The sequence below is a fragment of the Tigriopus californicus genome, chromosome 8 (assembly GCF_007210705.1).
Source record: "Tigriopus californicus strain San Diego chromosome 8, Tcal_SD_v2.1, whole genome shotgun sequence".
In the NCBI taxonomy this organism is placed as follows: domain Eukaryota; kingdom Metazoa; phylum Arthropoda; class Copepoda; order Harpacticoida; family Harpacticidae; genus Tigriopus; species Tigriopus californicus.
In genome coordinates, this window is record NC_081447.1 from 1,890,030 (window position 1) to 1,917,969 (window position 27,940).

General features: G+C 39.7%; 2 protein-coding genes across 2 annotated transcripts in view; one reads left to right on the forward strand and one right to left on the reverse strand.

Moving 5' to 3' along the window:
* The first annotated feature begins 6,284 nt into the window (after nucleotides 1–6,284).
* Nucleotides 6,285–27,940, forward strand: part of LOC131885728 (inactive dipeptidyl peptidase 10-like) — a 54,163-nt gene continuing 32,507 nt past the window's right edge. The window contains exon 1 of the mRNA XM_059233864.1: nucleotides 6,285–6,886. Coding sequence (XP_059089847.1) covers nucleotides 6,593–6,886 — 294 coding nt within the window. The 5' untranslated portion in view covers nucleotides 6,285–6,592. The remainder of the gene's footprint in view (nucleotides 6,887–27,940) is intronic.
* On the reverse strand, nucleotides 9,299–13,524 carry LOC131885732 (uncharacterized). The gene is made up of 2 exons (XM_059233872.1): nucleotides 11,812–13,524; nucleotides 9,299–9,715 (listed from the first exon to the last, which is right to left on the reverse strand). Exons 1-2 carry the CDS (start codon nucleotides 13,366–13,368, stop codon nucleotides 9,371–9,373), a joined length of 1,902 nt encoding a protein of 633 aa, XP_059089855.1. The 5' UTR covers nucleotides 13,369–13,524; the 3' UTR covers nucleotides 9,299–9,370.

Consider the following 27,940-nt stretch of genomic DNA (forward strand, 5'->3'; position numbering starts at 1 on the left):
GGGAGCAAAACCGTTCGACGTCAATGGGCCCCACCCAGTCCCCATCCCACTCCGAGAACCCTCAAACGCTCTCCTAGACAATCTCGAGCAATGCGAGGTCATTGCAGTGAAGAACCCACCGATTGGCTGCACCCAATGACCATCCAGCGCAAACCACACAGCCAGACACAGCCAAGAGCTTCGTTTGTGAGTCGATCTGCGCAACCTCAACTAGTTGTCAAACGTCCACATCACCATGTCACGACTCCCAAAGGCGCTGTATCCCCCCAGACTCTGAATATTTCGCCACGTTTGATGCAAAGCATGGATTTTTCCAAGTACTAGTGATGGGATAGTGTTGCAAAAAGCAACCCTGGTTTGAGAAGAAAAATTTGGGTTACTTTTGTGACTAACTAACGGGTTTCCGATATTCCGATATTGATGCCATATGCCAGTGAAAATATAAATTGGTAGCCTTAGCCATTTAAATATAAATTTATGCCTGCAACCTTGAGAACACTCCCCTCTACAATAGATCAGTCTTTGCTCGCCAGCATCCAGCCCATGTGATGGTTTGGGCAGGGGACTCTGACGATGGCCGCAAGACTCCTCTTGTGGTCATCCCTGAAGGCACAAAGGTCAACTCAGACACTGACAATAATCTTTTGGAGGAGGAGTTGCTCCCTTGGATTCAACAAAAACATTGAGCATGGATATGCATTTATGCAAGATGGGGCTCCAGCCCACACCTCCAAGAATACTCAAGACTGGTGCAAGGCCAATTTGATTGATTTTTGGGACAAGAATACTTGGCCACCTTCCTCTCCAGACTTAAACTCTATGGATTGTTCCATTTAGGCAATTTTAAAGAAGAAGGTGGGGGGTAAAAATTACCCAAATGTCACAACCTTAATCATAGCATTAAAGGTTGCATAGGATGAAATCTCTGAAGATTTGGTGCAGAGAATTTGCCTGTCAGCTGTACAACGCTTTAAGACTGGTGAAAAATAAAGGCAGACATGTTGAATGAAACTTAAACACAATTTTTGAATCATTAAATTTTACAAACGTTAGATAATATCAATTTTCATCTATGATTGATGAACTTTTCACAATTTGCAATTTTACGAGCCCGATTTTAAATGGCACACCATGTAGATATGTTTTTCTGTAAGTAATTCAAAGTCCATTAAAATGCATCATTGTCAGAAACATAGTCAATCAGTATTAAACGTACTCTTAGATATGTATTGACGTAAAAATTCATGAACTTCTATTCAGCAGATGCTTAGTTATTACAACTTGAAAGCTGCGTGTTACACCTTAAAAGGAGTAAAAGTGGCTTAAACATATGTCCAGCTATTTCCAAGTCAAAATTATTATCTTTTTCAATAAAACAACAAGAAATAACATTTTTCCATTTTCTTTCAGATTTCTTTCAAAGCTAGAATTAGCAAAAAAGGTCACTTAAAACTTACAAAACATGTAAAATTACCTTTCATTATAGCTAATTGCCAAAAGCTACACTATTCTCTCATGTTCCTGAAGTACTTGAACGATACATGTGACAGTTTAATTTTTAAATTTGTCACTTTTGCAACAATTAATTTCTACGTACAAGCGATTAATACCGAACGCAAGTAAGGTTGCTCCCAACATCTATTGATTACGTTTTTTAAAATATAATCTCTTTGTTGGTTTTAAGAGGATTAATATACTAATCTGAGCTAAAATACTAGATGTTATTTTACAAAAGTTGTTTCTCTTGTTTCAACAACAACGAAAATCGTTACTAGAAGTCTTGGCATTTGCACAAAAACTTCATCAGTGTTGTGGGTATCACCGTGAATTTTTGCTTCCTGTATCGCTTCCTTTCGTCCGATTGTAGCTTGAGATGACTCATTAGAAAGAAGAATATCGTGGGTTTGTTGTTTTGCTTACACTGGGTTTTGATTGATCAAAAGATTAGCCGGTAAATACCAATTGCATGAGACTCTAAATTTTGGTTCTCCACCCTGTAGACGCAGCCAAGAACTGGAAGATATTTGAGCAAAGTCTTGGTAAAGAACGTTTATAGATTCATCATGCTGCAATTACTTCAAAACATTTAATGAATTGAATGATCGTGCTAAAATGAATACGAAATCCATGCTGCTGGTCGGGAATGCTACGTCTTTGAATTTAGTGCTATAGGACAATAATTCCCAGGTAAACCCTATGTCATTATTTACAAACGGGGACTATATAGGTTGTTTTTATGTTTTGGCCGTTTGTGCACTCGGCCTTCCGATAAAGTTCTGTTATGCAAGGTTTGAAATGATGACTTGTGCGATGCGTTTGTGGAACTGGGCCGTCACATTTTCAGGCCCTGAAACGCTCGAGAACTTTACGGCTTCAAGCACATCATGCTCGGCAACGATAATGTCCGATAGTGAATGTCGCTCAACTGTCGCCCAGGGTGGAGTCGTTTCCTAAATGGTACACTGGGTTTAAAAATACCGAGGCGAATTGGTAACTCGGAATATTCGCTAACTTTATCGAATTGGACACATCGGTGGCCTAAGGGGTCCTGCAAGGGGGTTGGTATTTCGTTTAAAGTTTGGAAATGAGTGCGTATAGCATACTTCAGGGTGGAGTTTTTTTGCTGGCTTCTACTTTTGATTCCAATATCCGGAATCAGATTGGTTCTCCATCTGTGGGTGTAATTAGCGTCGAAAAGTTCCCTTGGCGAAACGTCGGGGATTAGGTTCGAACCAGGGACCATTCATTGTAGGAAAGTGCCCTAACCACTAAGTCACCCAAACAACTTTCTACTTTTTTTGGCAAGTGATTCTTAATATGCGAGTTTTTCAAAAGAATCTCAATATCTTCCATCTTTCATTGGCCAATTTTTAATTAAGAACCAACTAACTTCATCAGCCTCTTAGACAACAACAAAAGTTTCTTGAAAAGTTTTCGCGCTGTTTCGGAATAATCTCGAGGCTGTTGTTATTTGACAGAAGAGGCACTTGTACTTGAGCACAATGGGCGTCGTAAATCTTAGATTCCTGTTTCACTTTGGAAACAAGGTACAAGGCTGCAGTATTCTATAATTGAACGAATCAAGGGTAAGTGTCCCTCATTAAACCAATTTTTGGCAGGTTTGGTGCTTGGACGTTATCCATTATGAAAATACGTTGACCGGAATGTTAAGTAGATGATCATTCAAACTAACGTCCAAGCCTTAACTCTGAAGTAAGAGCATTTCAAAAACAAAGCCCAGTTTTTTAAAGCTCAGGAATGAATCTTAGATCGAGAAAAGATTCAATTTATGTTGTAAAGTACGACCTTTTCTCAATCTAAGGTTCAATCCGTCGCTTTAAAAAATTGGGTTTTGACCTCTGGATATTTCCAGCACGCTTTGATCAGATAGATAACTCGGGGACACTGAAACATTTGAAATCAAATCTGGATCACTCACCAGTACGGTGGTACCTAGTTGGTGGGAAAGTTTACCCTCGAGTAAAAAAAAATCTTCAAGTCTTTGGTAGCAAATGGGAGGAGAAGAGGTAAAGACAGACAGACTTCTTTAGATTCATATTGGGAATTGAATCTATAGAAATCAAATATGAAAAAAATGATACATCTTATTTGGCTTCAAGTTCATTAATACTTGATCCACCAACGAATTAGAGTTGGCGGATCTGGCTAGCCCATGAACCTAGAGTTGATCATGATCTTTGGTCAATTATGTGTCCAAGTTTGACTTGAAAGACGCTACTTGATCATGACACCTAGTACATACTCCCTACGAATATTTGAGAGGAGCAAATTGAACCATGAAGGAGCCTGAAAAAGAAGAGAGGAGGCTTCGAATTGACCGGGATTCAGGAGGGCTTGAAGGTGCTCGCAATGCGCACGTTAAGCCTCTGCTGTGGCTACAATTGGCCCGAAAANGACAATGGTACCAGTAAACAAACGAACCTGCCAGAGCTTGCCTAAACCTCCCCATAGATCGAGTGACGTGTAATGAACAAAAGACCAACTAGCTTGTTAACAGCAAACAAACTTGCCTGCCAATGCAAGTGATGCAAAATTGGCGTTTCAAACTGGTTTTAACGAAGCTGACCTTTCCTCAAATAGCAATGCGAAAGAAGGGTCAGCTTTTCAAAAACGTGTTTGAAGCCCCAAACTTGCATCACTGACAATGGTACCAGCAAACAAACGAACCTGCCAGAACTTGCCTAAACGTCCCCATACAACAAGTCACGAGCAAGTTGACTTAGCCAATTCGTCTTGGATGAATGTACGTATTCTAAAACTGTAACTGAGTATGAGTCCCTTTATTTACTTTTTTCACTAGCTAGGTTTTGTAATGTTTGAAAATCTGAAAAAACTAGACATTAACAGGAACCTTCAAAATTCACATGATAGAACTTATCCATGAAATAGCAAATGTGGTTTCCCTAGGTTCCGATTATTCCCTCTGATATCCTTTTCCCATTCTTATGACCTCAAATTAGTCTCATTCTGAGGCCATTATCCATGTCAGTGATCTCATTCAGGGATGGGTTTCGGCCTTAAAACTTACCTAGCTATGAATCGGCCCGCATTAAATTCCGCCAACAATGAACTCCATCAAAGGAGAACTTTGAGCCATTGAGGAGATGTCTCTCTTTTGATCTATCAGACGCTGAATAAATTAAGTCACAACGTCTTTATGATTCAGAGATGACCTGAGGAGCAAAAACTTTACTCAGACTTTGACCATTGAACACAAGTTCCACATCTCTGCTAGCATGCCATCTTATCAATGATATTGATTCAAGACAACCCGTCCAATTTGGCTAAAACGAAGTAATGCATCGTTATACGTGCTTGAGATTGAGAAAACTTGTTTTACTTTTGCTTTCATTCGCAATTAATTTGAAGGGGGTTGAAGTTGCATATTTTCAAGGAATTGATCAAACTCGGATATAAAGTAAAAAAAAGTCAGCAGGAATGGATCTTAACGATCAGCTTTGCCTGACATCAACTGTATTTTTCATCCTCAGTTATGGCTCCTTATATCAAAAAAGCACATACAATGTTAAATTCACATTTTGTTACATGTTTCTTTATTTACCCCACGGTTTAAAAAAAGTTTCCCTGAGGTCAGTTTTTCTGACTTTTCTGTGAACTTCACAACCTTTATGGAGAATCAAGGGAACTAGCTAGACTTGTATGTTTATTTGAATCGTGTTTCACAATACTTTAATTCTTTGATGTTAAACATGGCAAAACATAAGCACTAGAAACTTAGGAAAAAGTGTTTCTTGGCCAAAACGTATGATTCAAGGTTTGATCTAAATCTAAATCAAAATTTAGTTTGCTTCGACCTCGTGATCAGATATTGTCCCAGCAGAAATAAAAAGGTAGGAAAAATTATGCTCTATGGCTTGCCTGTACTAATAGTAAGACTATTCTAATTGATTTGAGTCTGATGGGCTGGGCGTGGTTTTACGAACAAAAAAGTGGCAGCTTTGGTAGAAATAGAAGAGTTCTTACTTTAGTCTTGGCGATTAAACACAAATGCCAATGTACACCGGTCTTTTAACGACATCTCCAAGAATTCTTTAATGTCAGAAAAGATATACATCGGGAAAATAAGTCAAGATAGAATGAAGTACAACTTCTGTCAGATTCCAGCTTGCTAGGCTATTAAGTTTGAGACTAAGTGAGCACTGATGGGCACAGGCTAACTCACGATCCATCCCAAACAAGGCCTAGCCCTTATCTCACTATATTTGGCACAGAACGAAGACTTTGTGTGCAGATATGAAATCCCGATGGGATTCCCTCGAGATTTCTCCGGACCTCTAGCTTTAGGATGACAGCGCAAACAACCGTAAGAACAATGGAGCCCATCTTTGCAAGGAAGTTATAGCTACTATGCTGTTGTTGTTAATGTTGTTGCTCCACCTTGCCGTCAAGTAAAACGTTCCAGGTTTTCCGCCTTCTTGGACAAAAGTGATTATGAGAAGCGATAAGTGGGCAAAGGCCATCATTCCACAAGTGTTTTGGGAGGAGTTCCGTTGACGACTTTTCGATCCAAGTGTTCCCTCTTGGAAATTTGAAGGGAACGAGCAACGCCGGCAATTTCCAGTTTCGATTGCTCGTTGTTCCTCTTTTTACGGACAGATCGTGGTCAGAGCGTACAGGGAACTAGGGTAGTGCAGCTTGAAAATATTGGATTACGGACCAGTCAAGTGGAACAGTTGAAAATTGACCGAGTTCCAGAGAGGATACAGGGTCCATTCCGCCGTGGTGAGTTTATTGCAGGCTTTCATTATGGGCTTTCCATTCCAAGGAGGACCGAGATCAAGATCCATACTGAAAAGTTCGGGACTGTCAATGGTCCACTTTTCGCTTTGAAGAATATTTGTCGTCCCACTTAGGGACGACTTGAGACCCACTTATCGTGACGAAATCTCGAGTGATCTCGTTCTCAAGAGTGCGTGATTTTTACAAAGAAAGCTCTGAGAACAAACAAAATGACATCAGTTCACCTAAACAATCCCAATTCATATGGGCTTCAACGCCTTGAATTGCTGCTCCAGTGTTGTGAGAGAAGTCGAAGAAGAATTCAGAAACCATGGCGGCCGCAGCCGCAATTAATTTCAGTGTCGTAACAGATCACCGATATCAATCTCATCGGTCTTTGAGTCGGACAATGTCTAGCTCGGGTCAGTTCCATGGCCACCGAGAATCGTCTCGGCGAGTGCCAAGTGTCTCTACAACGAGCCATCAGCACAATAATCCAGCCAATGGGATCAGCAAGACCCATATGAGTGAAGGCAATCCTTTGGCTTCCAAATTGGGAACGAGGACCATTCCAGGGAAGATCTTGTGGAAAGGCAAGCTCATTGATCAAGAACTCATGTATAAGGTAAGAATTTTGAACGAGGGTGTTGAAGCAAATAATGAGCTTGAATTCATTTTGAAGGTGGCATCATTTCATTCGTAGGTTTATCTTTGAGCTAACCACGATTTGATTTCATGTCTTTTTTTTTCTGCCATTAAATCTAAAACTGTGAAGGATTAAGAAAATGATGTGTCAAGCGTAGTTGAGTAAATAATAGGGTTGAATAACGATTTGAAATACAATTCTAAAACTCTTTTCATTAGGTCTTAAAAAAAAGATGCTTGTTTTCAAGTTCACAAACGGGTTTCAGGGTCATTTTGTGATGTTCTGTAATTCGCGTTTTAGAGAACGTTGGATTTTATTGAGTCATGCTGGCTAAAAAGTCGTATTCTTAGAACCTCTCCAATAGATGGCACCCTGCACAAAAAATAGAGCTCACATAAGATTGATTTTTATTCCATATTGATACTATGAATCATTGGGCCCTATTTATCATTTGATTGCTCATTGGCCAGAGCCTGGTTTTGTTTTAAGATAGTTTTGGAGTTTTAATTTTTTCTGTATAATTTTTCTTTGCTGACTTCCTTATCGCTACTGGGAACGGGATCCCAACAGTTCAAAATGAAAGAAGAAATTAATTTCGTTCAATTTTATATTCATATAATGTTTCATTCCCAACGAATTAGGGTTGGCAGATCTGGCTAGCTTTAGAAAATAGGATTGAGCAGGTACTTTGATCCAAAAATAATGAACCAGATAGGGTCGACAAATGAGGTTCAAAAATTTTGCACAGACAGGTAAAAAACCGAATGTGTTTTAGAGGCATTTTTAGTTGTTACGAAAAGTATGCAAATGCTCCGAAACTCGCCTCAGGTTGAAGAATTTCTTTCAACTCCATATTTTCTTTGAGCTCGAAGGGCATCGAAAACGTACAAAGAAATATCAATTCCTTGCAATATGTAGTCGCAAGGTTACCTTTTATTTGACCACTCATGTTTCAGTAAACAAAAAAGAAAGTAATAATAACTGAAAAGAAGTCCATTCTTTAACATTGCTCCACATCGGGTCATTTCTCGCCAGACAGTTTCTTCAAACTGATTTAAATGACACGCTTTATGGAATGAGCTTGAGGAAATCATTTGTCAAATGTTCCCTTGCCTCAATAATCATCATTAATCGTACAGGGTTCTATTTTAGAATTTTCTAATGAGGTTATAGTCGAGCGAGGCTAATGATTTGAAGGAAACCCTAAATTGTCACGACAGCCTTCGTCCCATTTTCAGCTTTTTAAGGGCTGGCAACCAATGTACAGGTCAATTTCAAATCAAGGACATGCCTGATAAATGCAATTTTTGCATCAACATCCCTCTATCAACGGCATTGACCCTTTGACTAATAAGCTCAAAAGCATGGGTCGATGCATTTGAAAGTGAAGAGTAACAGATATCTCAAGTCACATTCCTTTCATACTGAACAATCTTGGCTTGTTTAGCCTCAATATTGATCAAATATAACGCGGGTTTTTGCTTGTTTGTTTGCAGTTACAGTCAAAGATTTCAAGACAATGGATGTCGGCTGGTAAAGCAGTAGTACAATGGAAGGTCGCCTGGGAATTGATCACAAACCGGTTTATTGTATTGCTTAGTCAACCGAGTGGTTGGTCGTCCGACATCCAATAATAGAAGTCTAGAAATCTATGTCACATTATACCCATAGAGGAAGCAACTCTTAGAGAGTGCGATGAGAGCTACCCAGACAGACTAGTTTTCAGAGCCAATGGACGTAACAACTGAATGGCTGCTAGGGTATAGGTTCTGATTGTAGAGGCGCTGCTGTCCATCAGCTAGAGTTGCTCTGTCCATTGGTTACCGACGCAGCTGCAGTAAAAAACAGACTCGATTTTTACTCTTCTATGTTACTTCTTCTATGGTATACCCTTCTTCAGTTGTGAGACTCTGTTTTGTTAGATTGCGTGGGTTTTTCTGTACAATGATGTTGCCATATTAAAACTAATTGACTTCACTCCATCAAAGAATGTTCACTTTGCACCCGCGTCAAAGTGTTTGCACGAAAATATTTTAAAGCAAACAATTGCGATGGTTACAAAATAAGGCAAATTGAGCAGCATTGCAATCTTCGTTTGAACAGTTTGCTCACTGAGGGAATAAAATTTCAATCCGTCTGTTGTCTAAGATCCTGCCAACGTAAAAAACATGTGATCTGCAGCTATTGGCATGAATCACCTGAACTACTGTAAATGATAGGTATTGAAGATGAACAAGAAGGTCAAACATTAATGTTGACTTACTTCGATAAGGTTTTGGATTACGTAGGCTCGTGTAATCCCAATTTAATTCAGGTATCCAATAAGCGATAACTGAGAATACGATTTAAAATACGTGTATAAAAATCATACGCAAATGCAAACTCCATAGCTCAATAAAAAATACCCTTTAATTTGATATCACAGACAACAGCATATTTGCAGTTTAGTCGGCTTATCCATCTTCAGGAGTCCAATGATTTGATGAGTTCAAAACTGGGCCTTCCCAATCTTTTCTTGACAGGCTTCACATCCAATTTCTTGACTCCACAAGGTGCAAAAATGCGCTGGTTTCGACTCATCACATCATTCCACACTTGCATTCGCTTTTGATGATTCCCACGACCCGATATGTGGGCAAAAATCATACTCCGACGATTCTTCTCGGACTTCAGATCTTTCGCGTTCAAAATGAAATGTCTGCCCATGGAATGATGTTTCACTCCGGCCCGTTTAGCCAAAATGCCCGTAATGAACACGTCATCGATCCACAAGTAGTGCGGGTCTTGGCGAAAGTTGTCTAGAAGCACCTGAAAATTAACGAGATTCTCAATTTAAGAATAGCAATCTCAGGCAAGTTATCGGGGGCCTTTTCATTGATCCCCTTCTCTTCTCCCTTTTTGAGTGAAGACCTGTGGTTCTGTATGAATATTTTTACGCTTGATGGGATGGACTGCAGCAAACCTGGTTTTGTCAGTTTTTCATCATACCAGCTCCTCCCTGGATTCCGTGAATCATGGAACGAGGCAATATTTTCGAGCGTAACTCACGCTTCATAGGCCAAAAAGGCTGCTCCCTTGTATGTACATGCTATTCTTCGGGAAAGGGGGAAGGAAAAAACATCATAGTACATTTTGAAACAATGCCGCAAGTCTGTTGTACCGAACGTGCGCATTGCTGATATTTCAAAATGGCCCAATGGCCTTAGGAAAGTGTCTCGGAAGCAGCATACCGAAAGGTCGACTGACCTTGAAGTGATTAGATGCTATCAGCCTTTCAAACTCATTGCTCTTCCGCAATGCCTTATTTAGTTGCAAATAAAAGGCCAATCGTAACAATCTGCGAAAAAAAACGTTGGGAGTACTTTAATACACCTGTAAATTTGTCACCAAATGTGATGGCTCTTCTCCTTATGGAAGTTCTACTCAAAGTTTCTACGACTTTCGGTCGGTTCTTAGACACTGGTCAATTTCAAGGAAGCTTTCGGATACCCATCATACCTCATGCAAACATGACTCTGTTTGTCGTGTATGTACAGTATAAAAGGACCCTACAATGACTGACTTGGCTGGCCTAGCGAGACGCATTCCTCAGGCCCTAGCATCCAAAATGTAATAAATGAACAGGTGAAGTTTGGATACATTTTGGGACGGAACGATTATCTTAGGATGTTAATGATTGGCTTAAACGCATCTGCTATAAACTGGATCAACAACCGGATATTAATGAGCGTCTGGAAAGGTGTCTTTAGAAGTTTCAATGGAAATCAGAATGCTTGGATGTATCACGCAGAGTCCCTTTTTGTTCTTTTTTTTATCAATTGAATTGAACGGTATCAACTGTACTTTTGAATTATTATTCAATGAGTCCTCCTTTTAGTAAGTCGGTCTGGAAATGACCACAAGAAAAAAAAGGTGTGCGAGAGCGGGGAAAAGTATTTCCTTTGCTCTTGGGAATATCAGGATGAGAAGAGAGCTAAAAGGCATGGACAAAGAACAGCGACTTGACATCTTTCAAAATGCCAATACAGTCCTTCATTTTCATTCAATCTGAAAAGCTAAGTCAACAATGTATCGCAATTCCTTTACATTCCGTAAATCTTTTAATGTAACGAAACACCTGATTATTTGAGGCCTCAGCAGTCTGAGTTATTTCGAATGCTCGATTGATAGCTAGGTATCATCCTGTCGAGGTATTCAGTAAATGCTAGGGCTGGGGCGAGTTCAGACTCAAGTCTGAGTGCACTAGAGTCTTTTACACGATTTTGGAGCAATTGGCCGAACTCGACTCTTTTAGAAAGGACTCGAAACAAGTGTCACTTTTTTCTATAAATTTCGTCAGAAAACGGGCTTTTGTTGGTCATGAATTGACCTTGTATGAAAACAGCCCCCGAATGATGCTTTCATTAGACTTGTCTAGCTTAGATAAAACAAGAATAGTATTTTTGGTTGCCTTGAATCCAATAAAAGACTCGAGTGTGGACTCTGGGAATCCAACAAAAAGTCTGAAAAGCAAAGGACTTGCACAAGTCCGACTTTTGCCGAATTTGTCCCAACACTAGTAAATACCGTCATGCTGTGCCCCTACATTTGCTTTTGTTGAATGTTCCATGTGGATCACTGAAGTGTCTACAAGCTCCATTAGAGCCTCAATGATTATGAGTGGTGGTCAGTTTTAATTGATGCAACAAAAAACATCAGACATGTCCTGACCCGCACAACCTTTTAGTATAACCTTAAATAGACGAATTTAAGCATGGTCATTTTACCGAAAGCCAGATATTCGTACCATGCCGGCAATTGGGTAATCCGATGATTGAAATTATATATTGAGTCATTCCAAAAGATATCGATGTCATAAAAATCCCTTGCTAGAGGAATTGGCTAAGTAATGAGAAACCTCTTACCTGGCTGATCTTTGTGGACAAGATAAAGGCACTCCCTGAGCAATAGGCGGGGAATCTCCGCCCACTGAAAGTTTCCTGTGAAACGTAATGTTTTTTGTCTGGATCACGGATAATCGTTCCGTACCGCCAATAGTAACAATGGAACTTCAAGTGCTCACGTCCTTTGAAGCTGTTCATCATAATATGCATCTGTTTGAGATACTGGCTCAAGCGAAACACGTCAACTATCATGTCATCGTCGGTTTTGATGAGATCCTTCACCTGGGAACAATGGGACTCGACCCAGGCCATCCACGAAATGGCCTTGAAGGTCAAGTTTTTGTACGAGTCCAAAAAGTCCGTCTGCACTAAATCTCCGTAGGAGAAGCTCTCTTGCTGAAGCGAGTCTTCCACCACTGGGTCGGGGGATCGACCGACAAAGAACAGAGGCCTGATTTTGACCTCATTGTAGATCCTTGGATCACCCCAAGTGGCTCGGATCCGGTCTCTAAAGTCACCTTGACTTGGGTTGGAATGAACCACAGCCAAGATCTCGATGTCTGGCCATATCTTGGTGCAGAAATTGGGATTTTCAATCACATAGGTAGTGTGGGAAGTGGTTGAGAAGTTTTGAGAAATAACAGGTGGAATCTTTTTCGGGTCCAGATCGTGATTGTCCAAGAACTGTGCCCAGATTGAGTCAAACTCGTCTTCATCGGTTGGCATTACAATTGGCGATGAATCCGAGATTTCCAAATCAGGGCTCAGAATGTAATTGGGCTGTGATATGAGTGAGAGTCCCGCTTCCTCTGACAAAGATGCAAGGAAATGGGGGGCTGGACTCAATTCGCTCCCGAAAGGATGTTCTAGGTGTTCCATCAAGTGGTTTCTGGTTTGATTTGAAATGAGATATGTATCATTCTGACAGACTGTTGCATTCATGACCACTTCTGAAGTACACACCAGGTTGAATCCACTCGTTAAAATAGTATTGTTGATCTGGATGTTTTCTTGTAAGGCAATGATATCCACAAATGCTTGTGAATTGACTGATAGAATATTGGTTGCCCGAAGACAATGCTCTGTGAACCATTTCAGCCAAATGATCGCCTTTAAATCTGTGTACAAGGTGTTCCACAAACTTTCGTCAAAGTCTCCCTGAATGAGGTCGTTATGGATATCTTGTTCCCATTGGAGCTGCTGCTGAATTTGAAGATCACTTCGATTGGTCCCAACCACAAAGAACACTTGAGCGAATGTGAATTCTCTCAGCCGTCTGGATCCCCATGTGTTCCGGATGCAGTTTCGTTGTTCCCAATCCCGGGTCCAAGAATCAACGAATATCACCAAATCCACGTTATTTTCGCATGCCAGGAATCTGCCTAAAGTAGGTGTGTGGGTTAAATTAGTCAAAGGATATTGTAGATTAGTGGCCTGGACTTGGTACTCTTCGGTGATGTGAAGATTTAGATTTATTTTGCCCTTAGTTTCAGGGTGCAGGACTCCATACAGGATCATCAAGAGAACCACAAGTGAACCCACTTTGAAGGCAGTTTTCCTGAAGCTTCGAAGTCCCATTTTAGTCGAACCCAAGAGGGCTTCATGTCAGGAATCAATTTGGCTTCATTTTGTCCAGTTTGAGTTGACACATAAGTCTTGCTCAACAAGAACGATGCGAAAGGCCTCTTCACTCTGTATTCGTGCGTCGTTTGCCGTGAACTGATGAAAGCAGCCACGTGAATCAAATCCACGATAAATCTACAAGGACACGCATGCACATACGTAACACATATCATTGCCGATAGCGATGAGTTGTTAGAAAAGGTACACTTTTCTGACTGATAACGACCTCATCAACTCCCCATCCCCCCTGCCCTTTCATCTGTTATCATATGTCTTCCTTTTGTTATATGGCATGGTCGGGAGAATGACTTGGAAAAATGTTCTAATTTTCAAGTTTCGATTGATGATGTAATGAAGAAGGTAGTTTCCAATTTGACCGATAAATATTGTGAACCTGTATTAGCCAAATGGTTGGACGTTTTTAGGATTAGGACTACATATTTACAAAGTTAAAGCTAGTAGCCACACATAAGCACTTTTAATATTCAATTTCAGCCTTTATCTATTGGAGAGCCTATCTTTAAAATCTGGCAGCCCAAAATGAAACGCTAAATAATCACTAACCGTTGCTTTTTTTAAGTAGTTTTGAAAATGAGCCTTGAAGAGGTGGTTAAAAACTTAAAACTTTTGTCAAGTTTTTGGGGAAATATCCAAAAGCATCTGAACATCACTTTAATCATAAGGAATAGCTTTGATAACATTGCAATATTGAACTCTAAGTTCGGAGTAAAATCCATATGCCTAAAACTGGCATATCAAACTGTAATCTGTTACTCTATGACATGAAAATAAGGAGCATGCCTAGTGATTTGAATACATATTAAAATGAAATCTGATTTGTCGCTATTCTTGTAGCATTATTAGAAAGGAACCTAAAAAAAAATATTTTTTGCATATTCTGATGGTTTATAGAACTCAATCTTTATTTTCCTTGGAAAGTCATAGTCAAAAAGCTCAACTTGAAGGTGATTTCTGAGGAGAAAAATTCTTGGCGTTGTTGCATCATTTTCGCCAATATTAGGGTGCACCATGTGAAAGCACTTACTATTGCACAGAGAATTTTTTTGATAAAGACAGTTTCTGATGAATAAATTGGAATAGTAGCGGACGACATATATGAACTGCAACCGTGTCAACAATTTGTGACGTAATCAGTGTGCATGGTGAATCAATTCAAGACCACTAAAGGAGCAAGCTTGAAGTGCACCAAAAATTTAAGAATCATCGACTTGTAGCGGAAGTTCTATGTCAAATGTGCAGTTTATCTAGCTCTTACCTTCTTGTTACCTTATGGAAGTTGCCCAATATGAAAATCCACTTACTATTCCAGCACCTCAATTTAGGAGTCTGGATGTTCTAAAATTTCTCAATTTCCACAATGTTTTTTATCTTCATTATTTGATCGAAAGGGTATGTTATTAAAACATTCAAAATGAAATTTTGCAGATTTAGAAGGTGTTTGAGCAATCGTAAAAGACATTTGACGATCACGCAAGAAAGACAAATATTGTCTTTTATTTTTGCCATTTTGCAAATATCCACCATTACATTTGTGGATATTTGAGTTCAGTCATAACAGGCATAAATTGTTGCTTTAGCCGAAGAAAATGAACCATTCAATCCCATGTTCCTTACTGGCAGATAATTAAAGTGAACTATTTTTGCCTTTTCCATTGATTATTTATCAGAGCTTTGTGGATATTATTGTAAAATATCCTCTTAAAATAAATGGGGTCCACTTGATTCGTGGACTGTAAAGTTGACGAGCTTGGTGTATTGGCAGTTTCATCGAGATGAAGTCAGCCCTGAGGATGCATAAGAATGGATGTTGACTGAGAGAGAGAGCATTTATTGCCTTTTGAAATCTCTGCTTTAATATGACGTACTCTTCAAGGTGTGATTGATCAAACAGATGGCGATGAACTCCTTTGGTCTGGTCTGAAGTGTAAAAAGAAAACATTTGTCATTTTCCCTTATTTGGCTCACAACTTTGACAGTTTCCTAACGATTCTAGGTTAGAATATGCAGGCTCAAACAAATGATGATGTGGGGGGGGGGAGTCGCAAGCTTTTCTAATCGCTACAGGGAATGTAATCCCCAGTACTCTTGAAATGAAAGGTTATAATTCGTACATTCATTACCTTTCAATCTCTATATGAAATTTGGTCTACCAATGAATTTGAGTTGGCAGACCGAGCTAGTCCTTGAATGCAGGGTTGATCTGAAATGCTATCTAAAAATTTGTCGAAGTCTGACTTGAAAGATGCTAGCGGATCAACAAGGCTTACGTATTCCCTACGAATATTAGAGGGAAGCAAATTAAACAATGAAAAAGCCCGAGAACGAAGAGATGTGGACTTCACTGCTCACACTAGCCTGGATTCTCGAGGGCTTGAAGGTACTCTCAATACGCACATTAGGCCTCGACGGTCACTAGAATTGACCCTAAATCCTGGGTTGTGACAAAGCTTTTGAAGACGTACCGTATCAGATACCTTTCGTACCTTCTCTGAACACTACACAGTCCCAACTTTTTTAGTCTCTCCCAATACGTGAGCTCTCTCATTCCTGTGATGTTCCAAATGAAACATTTTTGGACTTGTTCGACCTTTGGCAAACCTGCTGAACTTATTGGGTTAGCATCGTGATACTATCTCTTGACTTAAAGGGGCGATATATCTGACCACACATTTGAAAAGCTTTACCCACCTTCAACTGGATATGCTCATCGATTTTTTTTATCATTTTGGAGGACTACACCTAGATCTTTCATAGATGAGACCTGCTCAATATCTTTACCTCCATTATCTACTAGCGGAATGTTCAAAGGACTTGGCGCGAAGGTCAATGAGCGGAATTTCATTCCTTTCAAGGCCATATTACTCTCAGTAACCCAAGAGTATATTCTATCTTGGTCCTTTGACAGGCTACTGGAATCTTGGCCATTCCAACCAGAAACTGACCGTGAAAGGTGCCGTCGGCGTGAGAAGAGAATAATGTCAAGAGAATAATGTCAAATTGTTGAAGCGGGGCGACGAATATCATAAAAAGGAGGGGCCCTTAGATGTAGCCCTGGGGAACACCTGACTTGACATCATGTATGTCAGAAGGCGAGCCCTCTACCTTAACAATCACTATCACGAATGAAGCTTCTTATCCAATCGGATCCCAATGTCATGAAGTCTATTGAAAAAAAACGTCGTGATCTACTTCATCAAAGGCCCTGGCAAAATCAAGATAGACAACATCAACTGACTCATTATCTCTCTAGTTTCCCAATAATATGCTGTATATGTTCACTCAATTAGGTAACCGTGCTAAAATTTGCTCGGAACCCATGGTGACTAGGAGGAAGGACATCCTAGTTTACTCGATATCTTGTTGTTCTTTAAGATATTACGGACAAAAATGCGAAAAACTAACAATTACATCAATTATCATGATTGGCAATCCAATTCATCGCATCGAACTTCGGGTGGTCCATAACTTTCGAAACACCATATGCAACCTTCGTGGACAGAAAATTCTTCTCACATGATGGATGATTACCCAAAAGACGATTTTGCCTCGAGCGAGGAATCCCGAGTGAAAGCTGAATGGTCGTTTCAGTTTTGATCAAATAAGTTCGAACTAGAAATGTTGTGATCAATCTCCCTATCTGCCTCCTTTGCAAACCTTCATACCAGTACTGCCAACATTGATCTCAGATTGTTGTTGCATGTTGATCTTCCTTTTTGTTTCGCGGTACTTTTGTAAGGGGTAGGCTTAGTGATTTTTATTTCTTTTTGAAAAGATAAAATGTTGCCATTCAAAAAGATCTTTCAATGCCTCATGACCATTTTTCAATATCTTAATTATCATGTAATATATGAACTGAGCACCGGTTTAGGTGACATACCCCTCGTATTTCCCGCGAGGTGGCAACCTCGCAGCCTACTCTCCAAGACCACTTGAATCAGATCTTGATGGAAAGCTTCACATAAACATAAATAACTTAAGATAATTTGCTAACAAGTTCTTTAGGTTGACCAGACTGAGGGGAAGACCATTTGATTTCAAAAGTTCTAGGAAGCCAATTTCCAAACCAGCTTCCTTTTTGGGCCTGTTTAATGTCCAGAGGTTTTCATTTGGTAATCCAGCTTCTTGTACCTCAAACTGTAGATCTGTTTATCAAGCAATCCTCGCGTCTGTGGGTTTTGCTAATGAATCTTTCGGGTTTGCGAGCTAATATTTGGGTCACCCTGGCTTCTAGGTACTCTTCCCCCGACTTCTGACGGCCAAAAATACTCTCGACATGTGCCATTGAAAATGTGTCCTAGTGTCAAACCTTGCAACACAAAATTGTCAATTTCTTTTAAATAAAACGAAGAAACTCAATGGATAACCTAGTAAATATAGTTGTGTGCTTATATCTTGTAACTGATGCAAATCCAGGAAAGAGGCTAAAAGGGACTTATACGACCATTACCGTGTTGCAATTTTTTTGCTCAATGACAACTTTTTCCGCATGTTCTTAACTTTTTACGCATTTTTCTCAGTTTAAAAAAAAATGGCAAAAAAGGCAACTTTTCAACTTTTTATCAGGTCTACTGATAAATATCACACTTCAAGCATTTTATGTCATTGTCACTTTTTTTTTCATGATATTGAGTTACTGAAAAGCCTTTTTAACCCTTCAGTAGAATTGTCTACACTAGTTTAATTGGCATCATGTTTGTTAAACACCGCACTTCAGATTGCCTCATGCGTTTCTTCGACAGATAGTTCAGTTGAAAAGCCCTCTAGTTCTGATACTTTCAAAAGATCTTCACTCAGGCACTAGTGAACACAGGCATGAAATAAAGTTACCTAAACAGAAAAGAAAACCCAGTAAAGGTGTGTTTCGTCTCTGCAATGAATGGAAAAGTAAAACACTCGAGGAAAGATTCCTACTTTGCTGAAAACGCACCTTGCTTATTCACAAACTTTTGGAATAGATTGGAAGCAGCTGGCTAAGACAGCATGAAAAGATGACTCACTTCTGTAAATGCTACGCAATGAAGCTAACCAAGACAACCAACCACCAAGGACACTGGCAATGAAGACGCAATACACATCTAGCATGTTTTCTTATCCATTTAGTTAAATGACCTCCAGAATGGACCGGTTTTTCTGCAATGACATTTTGTTTGGGAGATTGTTGAAGAATGTTTGTGGTCTACACTTATCTCAACCCTTGAAGCCACCCTGGATTTGAACTCGCCAGCATCTGAGGACTCAGGCAAGCCATGCTCCTTCTCAGTTCTCTTCTTCAAATCCATAGATGGCAGCACGGGGTAGTAATTTTAGACTCCACCAGCATTCAACGATTTGATCTCCCAAACAAGATATCGTCGCTGAAAACCCGCCCACATCATGGAATACATATCCTAACCTTGGCGTTTGGTTTCCTTGGCGTGCATGAGAGTGAATAATATACCTCTGGAAACCGGTTCCCACAAAAAAAGACATCCAAACTAGCTGGCAAATCAAAATAAAACCACCTTTGAAAATATGGAAGAGAAAATGGTTTAAATGTTTGATTAATCTATTTTGATTTTCTTGGATTGGTTTTGAATTGCACTTGAGAGCTCTTTTGCTTTGAATACCGTTTCGACAAATGCTACTATGACAAAAAAGCTTTTCTTCACTTAAAAGTAATATGCATGTTGGTGAGTGAAAATTATACAGTTTATGAAACAAGACTTTCAAGGAACAGGGCTTTTCGAAGATGGATGACCGAAACTGTAATTGAATCCTTCGACAAAAAATTGCCAATCCCAAAAGTACCCTCTGTCGTCATCAGACTTGCTTGAAGGACTCATGCGGAATTTCTTGGTGCAATAAGTGTAAAGGAGAAAGGTATCCCTTTTTTGCTCAGAATATAACCATCCAGTCTACAGTAGTGTACATAATTGAGAAATACTATGCGAGCCAAATTTTGACGAACCTAGAGAAGTTTATCCCGTACGAATATCACGGTAAGAATAATGCAAAGCTGTCTTTTATTTCACACTAGGGATTTCATTTTCCCCAAATGTTTTATTTGGGTGTCTCAAGTGAAAATAATGCGGCAACCTCAAATGATCCATTTCGTTAACATTGCATGAGAAAAAGGTTGCATGCTAAAATGATTTTGCTCGTCGATCAGGAATTTGTGAAGAAATGGAAATAGTCTTACAAATGGCATTCAGAGCCATTGAATATTTGCACTCCTCTATATGATTGGTTCAGCAAGAAAACGCACAAACAAATATTCTTGTCAGTAAAGAAGATGTACGCTATGCGTATCTTAAGCGTACAGAGTGCAATAGCTTATCATCAAAATCCCTTTTTCCCCGAACCTCTTGGGCAATCAAATCTTGCCTAAAGAACAAATATCTTAAGTAGAAGATGAAGTAGGACGTCTTTGTACGTATCACCTTTTATCTCGATTTACACTTAAATATGCAGCAAAGGCATGATATTTGATTCTCGTCTCTCTTTTCCTTTGGAAAATGGATCGGGCAACTCGATACAGCTTTCGACCAAGCCAAATAGAAGCTTACCTAAATGATGGTCCAAGTTGGGTTAGTCGGGTTGATTCGTTGGGCGCCTCCTTTCTCTGCCAATTTTCAAAGGGCGAACGAAGTCACTTGCCTTTTGGTTCGGAAGTGGTGACCCATCCCATTCTTGTCTTCACAAGTGCTGAAATGGGAATAAATCTGTCTTTGTCACAAGTCCAATGTTTTGATTACTAGGTATTTGGAGTGAAGTTATCTATCATTTTGGAGTTTCGATAGAAACCGTAAATTTGATGAAGTGTGTGGAAGAAGATGAACGCTAATTCAGTTGGAATCACTCACAATGACTTGGTCCAGGTAAGGAGGATATAATAATAAGACTTATATAAAGTTTATTCGGAAATGAAATTAGACAGAACGTCCTCGTATGCTGTTCAGTTCACTGAAATTTTAATGGATAAGAAATGGCCGAAAAGGAACAGCATATAAGATGTAGAGAGATAGAGAGAGCAAAGTTGTTGGATTGGAACTCAGCATGTGTTGAGAAGCTTCTAGAAAAACAACTTGCCAATGCATCCAAAAAGTGAACTTGTCACATTTGGATTAATCTTTGAGCATTAGTCATAAGATAAGACTAATAATTATGGTCAATTTCGACGAGGCCGATAATGACTTTTTCATTCAAAATCAGAAGGGATTACGTTCAAGAACCCACAAATGCCTGATTGGAAGTATTCAAGTGAATCGATTTATGATTTGAGTAAACAACGCACCGATTAATATTGTGTCAATCATACCATAAAAGACTCGATTAAAGTCATTGTATTGACGAAATGAGAATTATTCATCAATCAAGCAATCATCAAGAGCACCATTAGTAAAGTCCCATTCATTTCTCCAGTTCCTTTCCCCATTTCGGATTTCGCTTTCACAAATCTGGACAATGAAGTCGTTGTCTTGTTGAATTCTCTTCCATTTCTTTAGACGAGTGCACGATCACAGAAAGCATAAAACAAAAGGTTCTCGTCCCATGTTCCACATTCGGTGCCAACCCATTGTAACACGAATCCCCGATGAGGAACGCGACAAGGTCAAAAAGGAAACTCTACAATTCCATTTCTCTTCAGCATATTCATCCGACTCGTTACCTCGGTTCCATTCACTAACTAAAGACTATGCCAAGCAAGTAAGGGGACGTCTAGAGCGTTTTGGAGGGAAAACTATCGAACAAATTGAGCTATGGTCATTCAACAGAGGTTTAGGTTCAAGTTATTGAAGCATTTCTTATAAAGGCCCTGTATTAAAAAAGGTTACTGTTATTGAGTCACAAAACAGAAATGAAGATATTAATAGGTGTTACAAAGAAACATTTCATTTTCACCTCTTCAAAAGAAAAGCTGTTGAGTTCACTTTGACAATTCGACAATTTGTTTATGGTTTTGATAGGGAAAAACGGATAAAGATCTCGACCAATTACAATGCACATGTTTTTTCTTTTGTGCTCTTTTCTGTAGGTTCGTTCAAGCATTTTGTTGAATTAGATTATTTCATGTGACTAGATTTTGATTAAGAACCTATTTCTAACGTTTACCTTGCTCCCCATTGATAAGTCATCATGTTTCAAACAAGCACGTATTTTCTTGAAATATATAATGCTCAACTTTAGGAGATGACTCAATGCAAAAATTCAATCCATGTCGTTATGGGCTGGGCACAATCGCTACAATTTTCTCCTTCTGAGAATTACTGATGTATGCATTTAAACAAAGATAAGTTTATTGACAATATCAAGCGAGCGTGTTTGAGGGATCACTTGCAAATCTTTGTTTTGTGACAGGTAGCTTTACACCCATGCATTAAATTGGAGGTGAGGGTGATTTGAAAATGCTTCGAGAGGCTTCTACTCGCCGTAATAACAAAATGCCATTCAGTCATTTTAAGATAAAATCTGTGGGAAGAAACTATTGACTCGCGATTCATAACTCGAATTGAAGAGACGTGGTTTAGTAGTTAGCGCAGTTTTATAACGTAAGAGAACGATGCCCCGGTTCGATTCTCAAGGAAACTTTCAGTCGCCAATCCTGCCCACAAACGGAGAACCAATCTGATACCGGACATGGCATTTTCTATCGGAATTTAAAGTTGGATGATCTGATGATTGGTCTCAACAGCCTGGCCAGGCTCAAATCTATGAACTTGGCCCACTGAAATACACCAAGGTTGAGAACAAATGATATCGATTCGAGTCAAAGTATTCGGATATTTAGGCAAGGGCTGTTACCAGCAAACAAACTTGCCTGCCAATGCCAGTGATGCAAAATTGGCGTTTCGAACTGGTTTTAACGAAGCTGACCTTTCCTCATATAGCAATGTGAATCGAACAATTGGGTCAAAGTTGTGCCTTGTCAAAGCTCACTATATGTAACTTTACCTAGAACCATTTAACTAAACAACTTTTGCTATATGGTATCCATAAGAGAAATCATTCTTTGTCATATGATTCAATGATCTTAGAGCGGGTATAATCTTTGATTCAGTTGATCGACTCCACTCGAATTTGTATCAACCTTAGCGCGCTCTCTACGTACATACATTCGGGTGGTTCATGAGAACCATGAGAGGTAAACCATCAAATATCTCGAAGAGACCCTTGAGATCGATGATGAAGGCAAGAGGAAAGTTGAGCGAGGTTATGGCTAACATGCTTGGGGATCAGTTCTCTAGTGAGTTCTCAACTCCACTGAGTTTAGGAGCAACAACTCAGTGCTCTAATAATGAAACTAACGATGAGGCTCATCAGTATGTGGCTAGTCAAGCTAAGCATGATGGGCCGTTATGTGGTCGTCGCAAATGAAGATGCTTTAAAGGCCAACAAGAGCTTGAACCATTTGAGTTTTCTCGGCCTTGATGGCATAACACCTCAGTTTCTGATGAGACACATACAGATTCTTGCTCCTGCTTTCTCACACTTGATGTTTTGGATCTTCTTACAATTAACTCATTAAAAATTCGTCTTATCCAGTGTTAAGTTGCACATCCTACTTTGTAGTAAACTCATATGGTGGGAAAGTGAACTATATTCTCAATCAATCCATGTCTTCGTGATTATCATTTCTATTCAGATACGAGGCACTATAATCATATATTTATTGTATAATTTGAATTTATTGATTAATATTTTTCAGTTCCTTGGTTTCTCATTTGGTCTTAGACACCTTGGAACTTATTGTTGGCTAAATGTTGCTTGAAATGAACGGTTAAAGTCATGCAGCAACACTGTTCGTAAAATTTGCAAGACACAACGGGAGAGATATCAAAAAGTAATTTTCCCCGTGAGCGATTTCTTTGAATTCTTTCTCATTTGGGATTTACAAGAGCACTATCTGTGTTAACGTGGACTTGACTCAGAGGGAGTTCGAGCTTGGATACATCAAAGCAAAGTAAATCCCTAAAAGCTTATCAATTTTCCCGTGTTGCATTTGCATACGTTAGTGCAACCCGCCAATTGTCCATAAACTCTCATTTTGGTGAGGTAGAACGATATTCACTGTTTATGGGAAGTCATCATTCCCTGCCCAAATATTAAAGTGAGCTACTATTATACTATTAATCAAATTAATTCGTCCATTGAACAATGTGTCGAGGTATTTTTGAATTACTTCACCATATAATGTTTGCATTTGTTGTCATTGAGCAACATGTGTTGTTGCCGTTCTTATTTGCTGATAAAATTGGTGATGCAGCTTTCACAAAAACGTCTACCTACGAGACACATACTGCATATATATAGACAGAAAAAGTACTCACGAAAAATGATTTATATGCCAGGTGCGCAAACACATGTGCACCACCTTTTGAAACATTTTTTTTGTTATGCATTGCATTTTTCAGTACAAATTATCAGATTAAGAAAGGGTCCATGTTTGTTCAGATTTAATTTGCCGTGATTGGTTGTTGTGTTCGCAATCAATGACAAGGTGCTGGACCTATTACAAGTGCCAAGATCCTCATGTGTGTTCAGCAGGCCAATGTGCCCACTATTGTCTCTCAAGAATTCAGGGTGAATTGTATGATCGTGGACAAGATCATAAAGCAATGCAAGGATTCCAAGGACATCAAAAAACGCTTGACAGTGTTGAAAAGCCCGTTAAGACCCGTGCTACGAGCCTGGGGAAGAACATCAAGAAGAAGGTGAAGGTCAACTCGAGCACCTACATGTGCCCAAGCCAGCCATGGACAACAACATGCCCGGGAGAGTCATGCTGGGGTTTTTCACTCCTAACCTAAACTTGGCCTCAAACCAGAATTGTTCAGAATTTTGTCATATCCTCGACAAGTTGGGGTTCAAGGGGGATTGTTCCAAACGGACCCAGAAGAGGGTGGTGGTGCTCCTCTTCTTCCGAATATTAGCTTCTCCAAGAACGATATCGAGAAGTATTGGCGAAGAGTGTGTTCTGAACTTGTGGGTGGGTACTTCACAAACGCGGAGTTGAACGGTGACTTTATAACTGATTGCATTTCTGACTGAAACAAATTTATCACTATGACTAGAATACATTTGAATGAGCATTAGCAACATCCTCACAGGATGAACAATGCCAAAATTACAGTGATGTACAATGCATTCAGGTCTAGGATAAACAAAGAGCGACATTTAGAATAAAGTAACTGAAGCGGGCAGCTAAGTAAGCATCGTTCGTAAAACAATATTTTCTATTTTTTATGAACACGCATTTTTCTCAAAAATCGACATTTTCTGGCATTTCCCAAAAGTGTTGCGCGTGTTTCCTCGCACCCGGTATTGGCCATTGAGCTACGCATGAACATAAAGGGCGATTTTGGCAAAATCTAGTGATGTTTATTTTTGAGGATTCCCATCCAGATATGTTGAGAAGTCTTTGAGAAGGCTTTGTTTGACGTTTCGCTTTGAAAAGATGATCCATCAAGCGGTTCCTAATAGATGGTCCATTAATGTGATTACCCAGTATTGTTCGGTAGGTACATATACACTTGTAAATAAGCAAGTGCTTCTGACACGGATGCGGTACAAAAGAAGAGGAACAACAACAGCCCTCATCTTAAGCCAGCCCGAGAACGGTCGTCTTCCATCTCGCTTGTTCCACTATTCCAATAAAGGGGACAGACAAAAGGTTCGCTCAGTTTCATTTTTCTTCGTCTCCAAGGATGGAAGGAAGCACCTTTGAGTGACCCTTTTAGTAATGGACTTTGACTTGCTTTTGCCTGCAAGTGATTTAGCTCCATGTTTAGCTATAAAAGACTTTCGATCCTTGGACAAATATACGTGTGATAAACAAGTGGACTTTTATTGACAGAAAAATAATAACGAACACCAATGAATCAAGTGTGTTGGCGGGCTTGAGAATCCTCAGAATGTTCTAAAACTGTCGTATCAATAGTGCTCTTTATTTACTCAAGAAGTGAGTAATACTACGGAACATCAATGAATAGCAATCAAGGAAAGTGATTGGGCCAAACACCCCTAATCACCTGGGAATATGAACTTGACGGAGAAGGTGAGTTGGGCTTTTTCACTTCGTGATAGATTGGGGCTAAATGGGAACTTTTACCTGGGTGTTTGCTGGATCATGCGGTCTTGATCAAGGACGCTGCCAATTGACACTTGGGTCTTACCTTGTACCGGTATATCAAACAGTTCAAGGTATTTGTTCTAAGTCAGGCACTAAGGACTCAGCCAAGGCAAAGCTTTTGGATGACGTCTAAGTCTCCGCTAGAGCGAAAGTAAAACTACCTTACATCCCCAATCTTTTAATGCTCAATTACAAAACGACCTTAGAATGCTGTGTACTGTGATTCTAAGTAAAAAGAGAACAAGTGGCTGCTTCCTTGTCTTTACGGGGCCATGGACACAACAATTTGTCAAAAAGCTATATATAGGTGGGCGTTAGGGTCCGAGGGGTAGGTCTCGAAGGCCAGGGATATTTGCGATAAGCTGTGTTATGTTCTCATAAAAACTGGTTTTCCCTCTTTGAGTGTGGCTGGGGTCTAAAAGTTTTATTAATTTGGGGGAGAGTCGGGTAGGAGAATCGAACCAAGAATCTTTGTCATGCTGGGAACATGGGATAACCACAGTGCTACCTCTCCAACAATGTTCGTCAAAAATAAGAAACATCGGACTGTTCCATCCTTGTATTAAAGATGTTTCTGCATGAAACGTAACAGGAGCAACCATTGGGAACAAAATTGGATCTCACGTTTCAAGGCTCTGGCCGAACATGTTGTTTGTTAATGATGTACCACAAGTCAAATGTTCAGATCTTTCAGCTCTAATTCGATCAAATATTTTTCCAATGTAAATACATAACATATCTTGTTTGTTACTGTTGGTAATTCCATTCCTAGTAGTGATTTAAAAGTTTGGAAAATATTTCAGAAGGATAAGACTTCTTCAAGCTGATCCTTTAAAATATATTTATCAATGTTCTAACAATGTAAAGATTCCTTCAAAACGCCATGGATGGTGCCGAAAAGGATGATGTTAAAAGAGCAAATGGTTTGTGGGTGGCTTTTCCAGTCGATTGAATGGACTATTTCATGGCTGACTTACTAGCCTACATGAATGGACTCTTCATTGACCACATAGAAGCATATCAGAACCATTATTTATCTTACAATTTGCTGACTTTTTCTTGAAAATATGCCCATGTAAATGCCTTAATTCTCGCGGGGATGGCTTTTCTCAAAAATCAAATGTCGGTCTCAAGGCCAAAAAGGTCATCATAGTACTACTTTCCCCAAATGTCTCTCTTCTTTGCTCAAGACGGTGAAATATGATCTGTTCCACTTGAATATTTGGAACAAGTTATCAGTCTTCCAAGGATTTGTAGAAGAGGCTTTTAGAGATGCCAAAGCACGGTTAACGGTTCAAAAAAATTCCACTGATGAAAGATGAGTCGTTTAATGCTTTTATTGTCGATCTCTAATGTATCGTGCTCGTACATTAATTTGCTCTCGAAATGAAATTGTTCCAAATACCTAAAAAGCAATCCGATAGGGAGCGCCTTTTTCTTACTCTGTCGCCTTGGTCACCAGCGCCATCTGCTTTCAGCTGGACATGCTTTTTTACCAATCATAACCTCATGAGTCCATGAGGCGTTTTTCACGAGGTTTTTACCTTTTGGGGCTTAGAGTAATTCTCGGGATACCTGTACCATTATCTTGAGCGCACTTTCCGCTTGTCTCATGCATTTTAATGACGTATCGATTTTCCATGTGGGCCCCATCTTGAACGCTCATATATATTAACATTGTCAGCTTCTAAATGCCGACGTTTTTAAACTTTACATCTACGATTCATAAACACGTCGGCACTGGCAATAAAAAGATCAACTGAAACTGACACCTATTCTTGTCTAACCAATGCTAAGGCAGGGTATTCAATTCTTGCGAAATAGCATGCCAAATAACCAATTAAAACTCTGGGCACTAATTGCTTGCTGTTTTGTTGGTGCGTGTTCCATGCTGTACACCTGGGCATTAGATGGAGGCCTTCACCATAACACTATTCTGAAAATACAACACAACGGAAAGGCTTTCCAATCCATGATGAGTAGCTGGCAAGGCGTTCTCGGCTAAACATAGACTCTCGTTTGATTCTTCAAAGGGTGAGGACCCAAAAAGGTCCGTTTCCAGGACCTTCAACGACAGATTTATAGTTCCAGACGAAGCCAAGGGATGTGTCGTTTGGCATTCACGACAGCCGAGTGCTGTTGCATTTTTGACCGACCCTCTGGAGTGAAACTGATCGGTCTCTTTTATATTGTCCTGTTCTTCTTCGCTTTGATTGGTCCCATAGTGGAACTCAATCGATTCCGTAATTCTCAGGGTGAGCTTTCCGCGGAAGAAAGGGCAAACCGAGTGAAGGGTTATACGAATGTTTTCTCCATTTGGCGTGAGGAATCGGAACCCATTTTGAGCGGATGGTTCGAGACTCTCTTGATCCTGTTGGTCCTCTTCCTTCTACTTGG

Excerpts from the sequence above, each read along its gene's own strand:
- LOC131885732 (XM_059233872.1), bottom strand. The coding sequence starts at position 13,368 with ATGGGACTTCGAAGCTTCAGGAAAACTGCCTTCAAAGTGGGTTCACTT. Across the intron at positions 9,716-11,811 it reads TGTCCACAAAGATCAGCCAG|GTGCTTCTAGACAACTTTCG; the intron begins GTAAGAGGTTTC and ends GTTAATTTTCAG.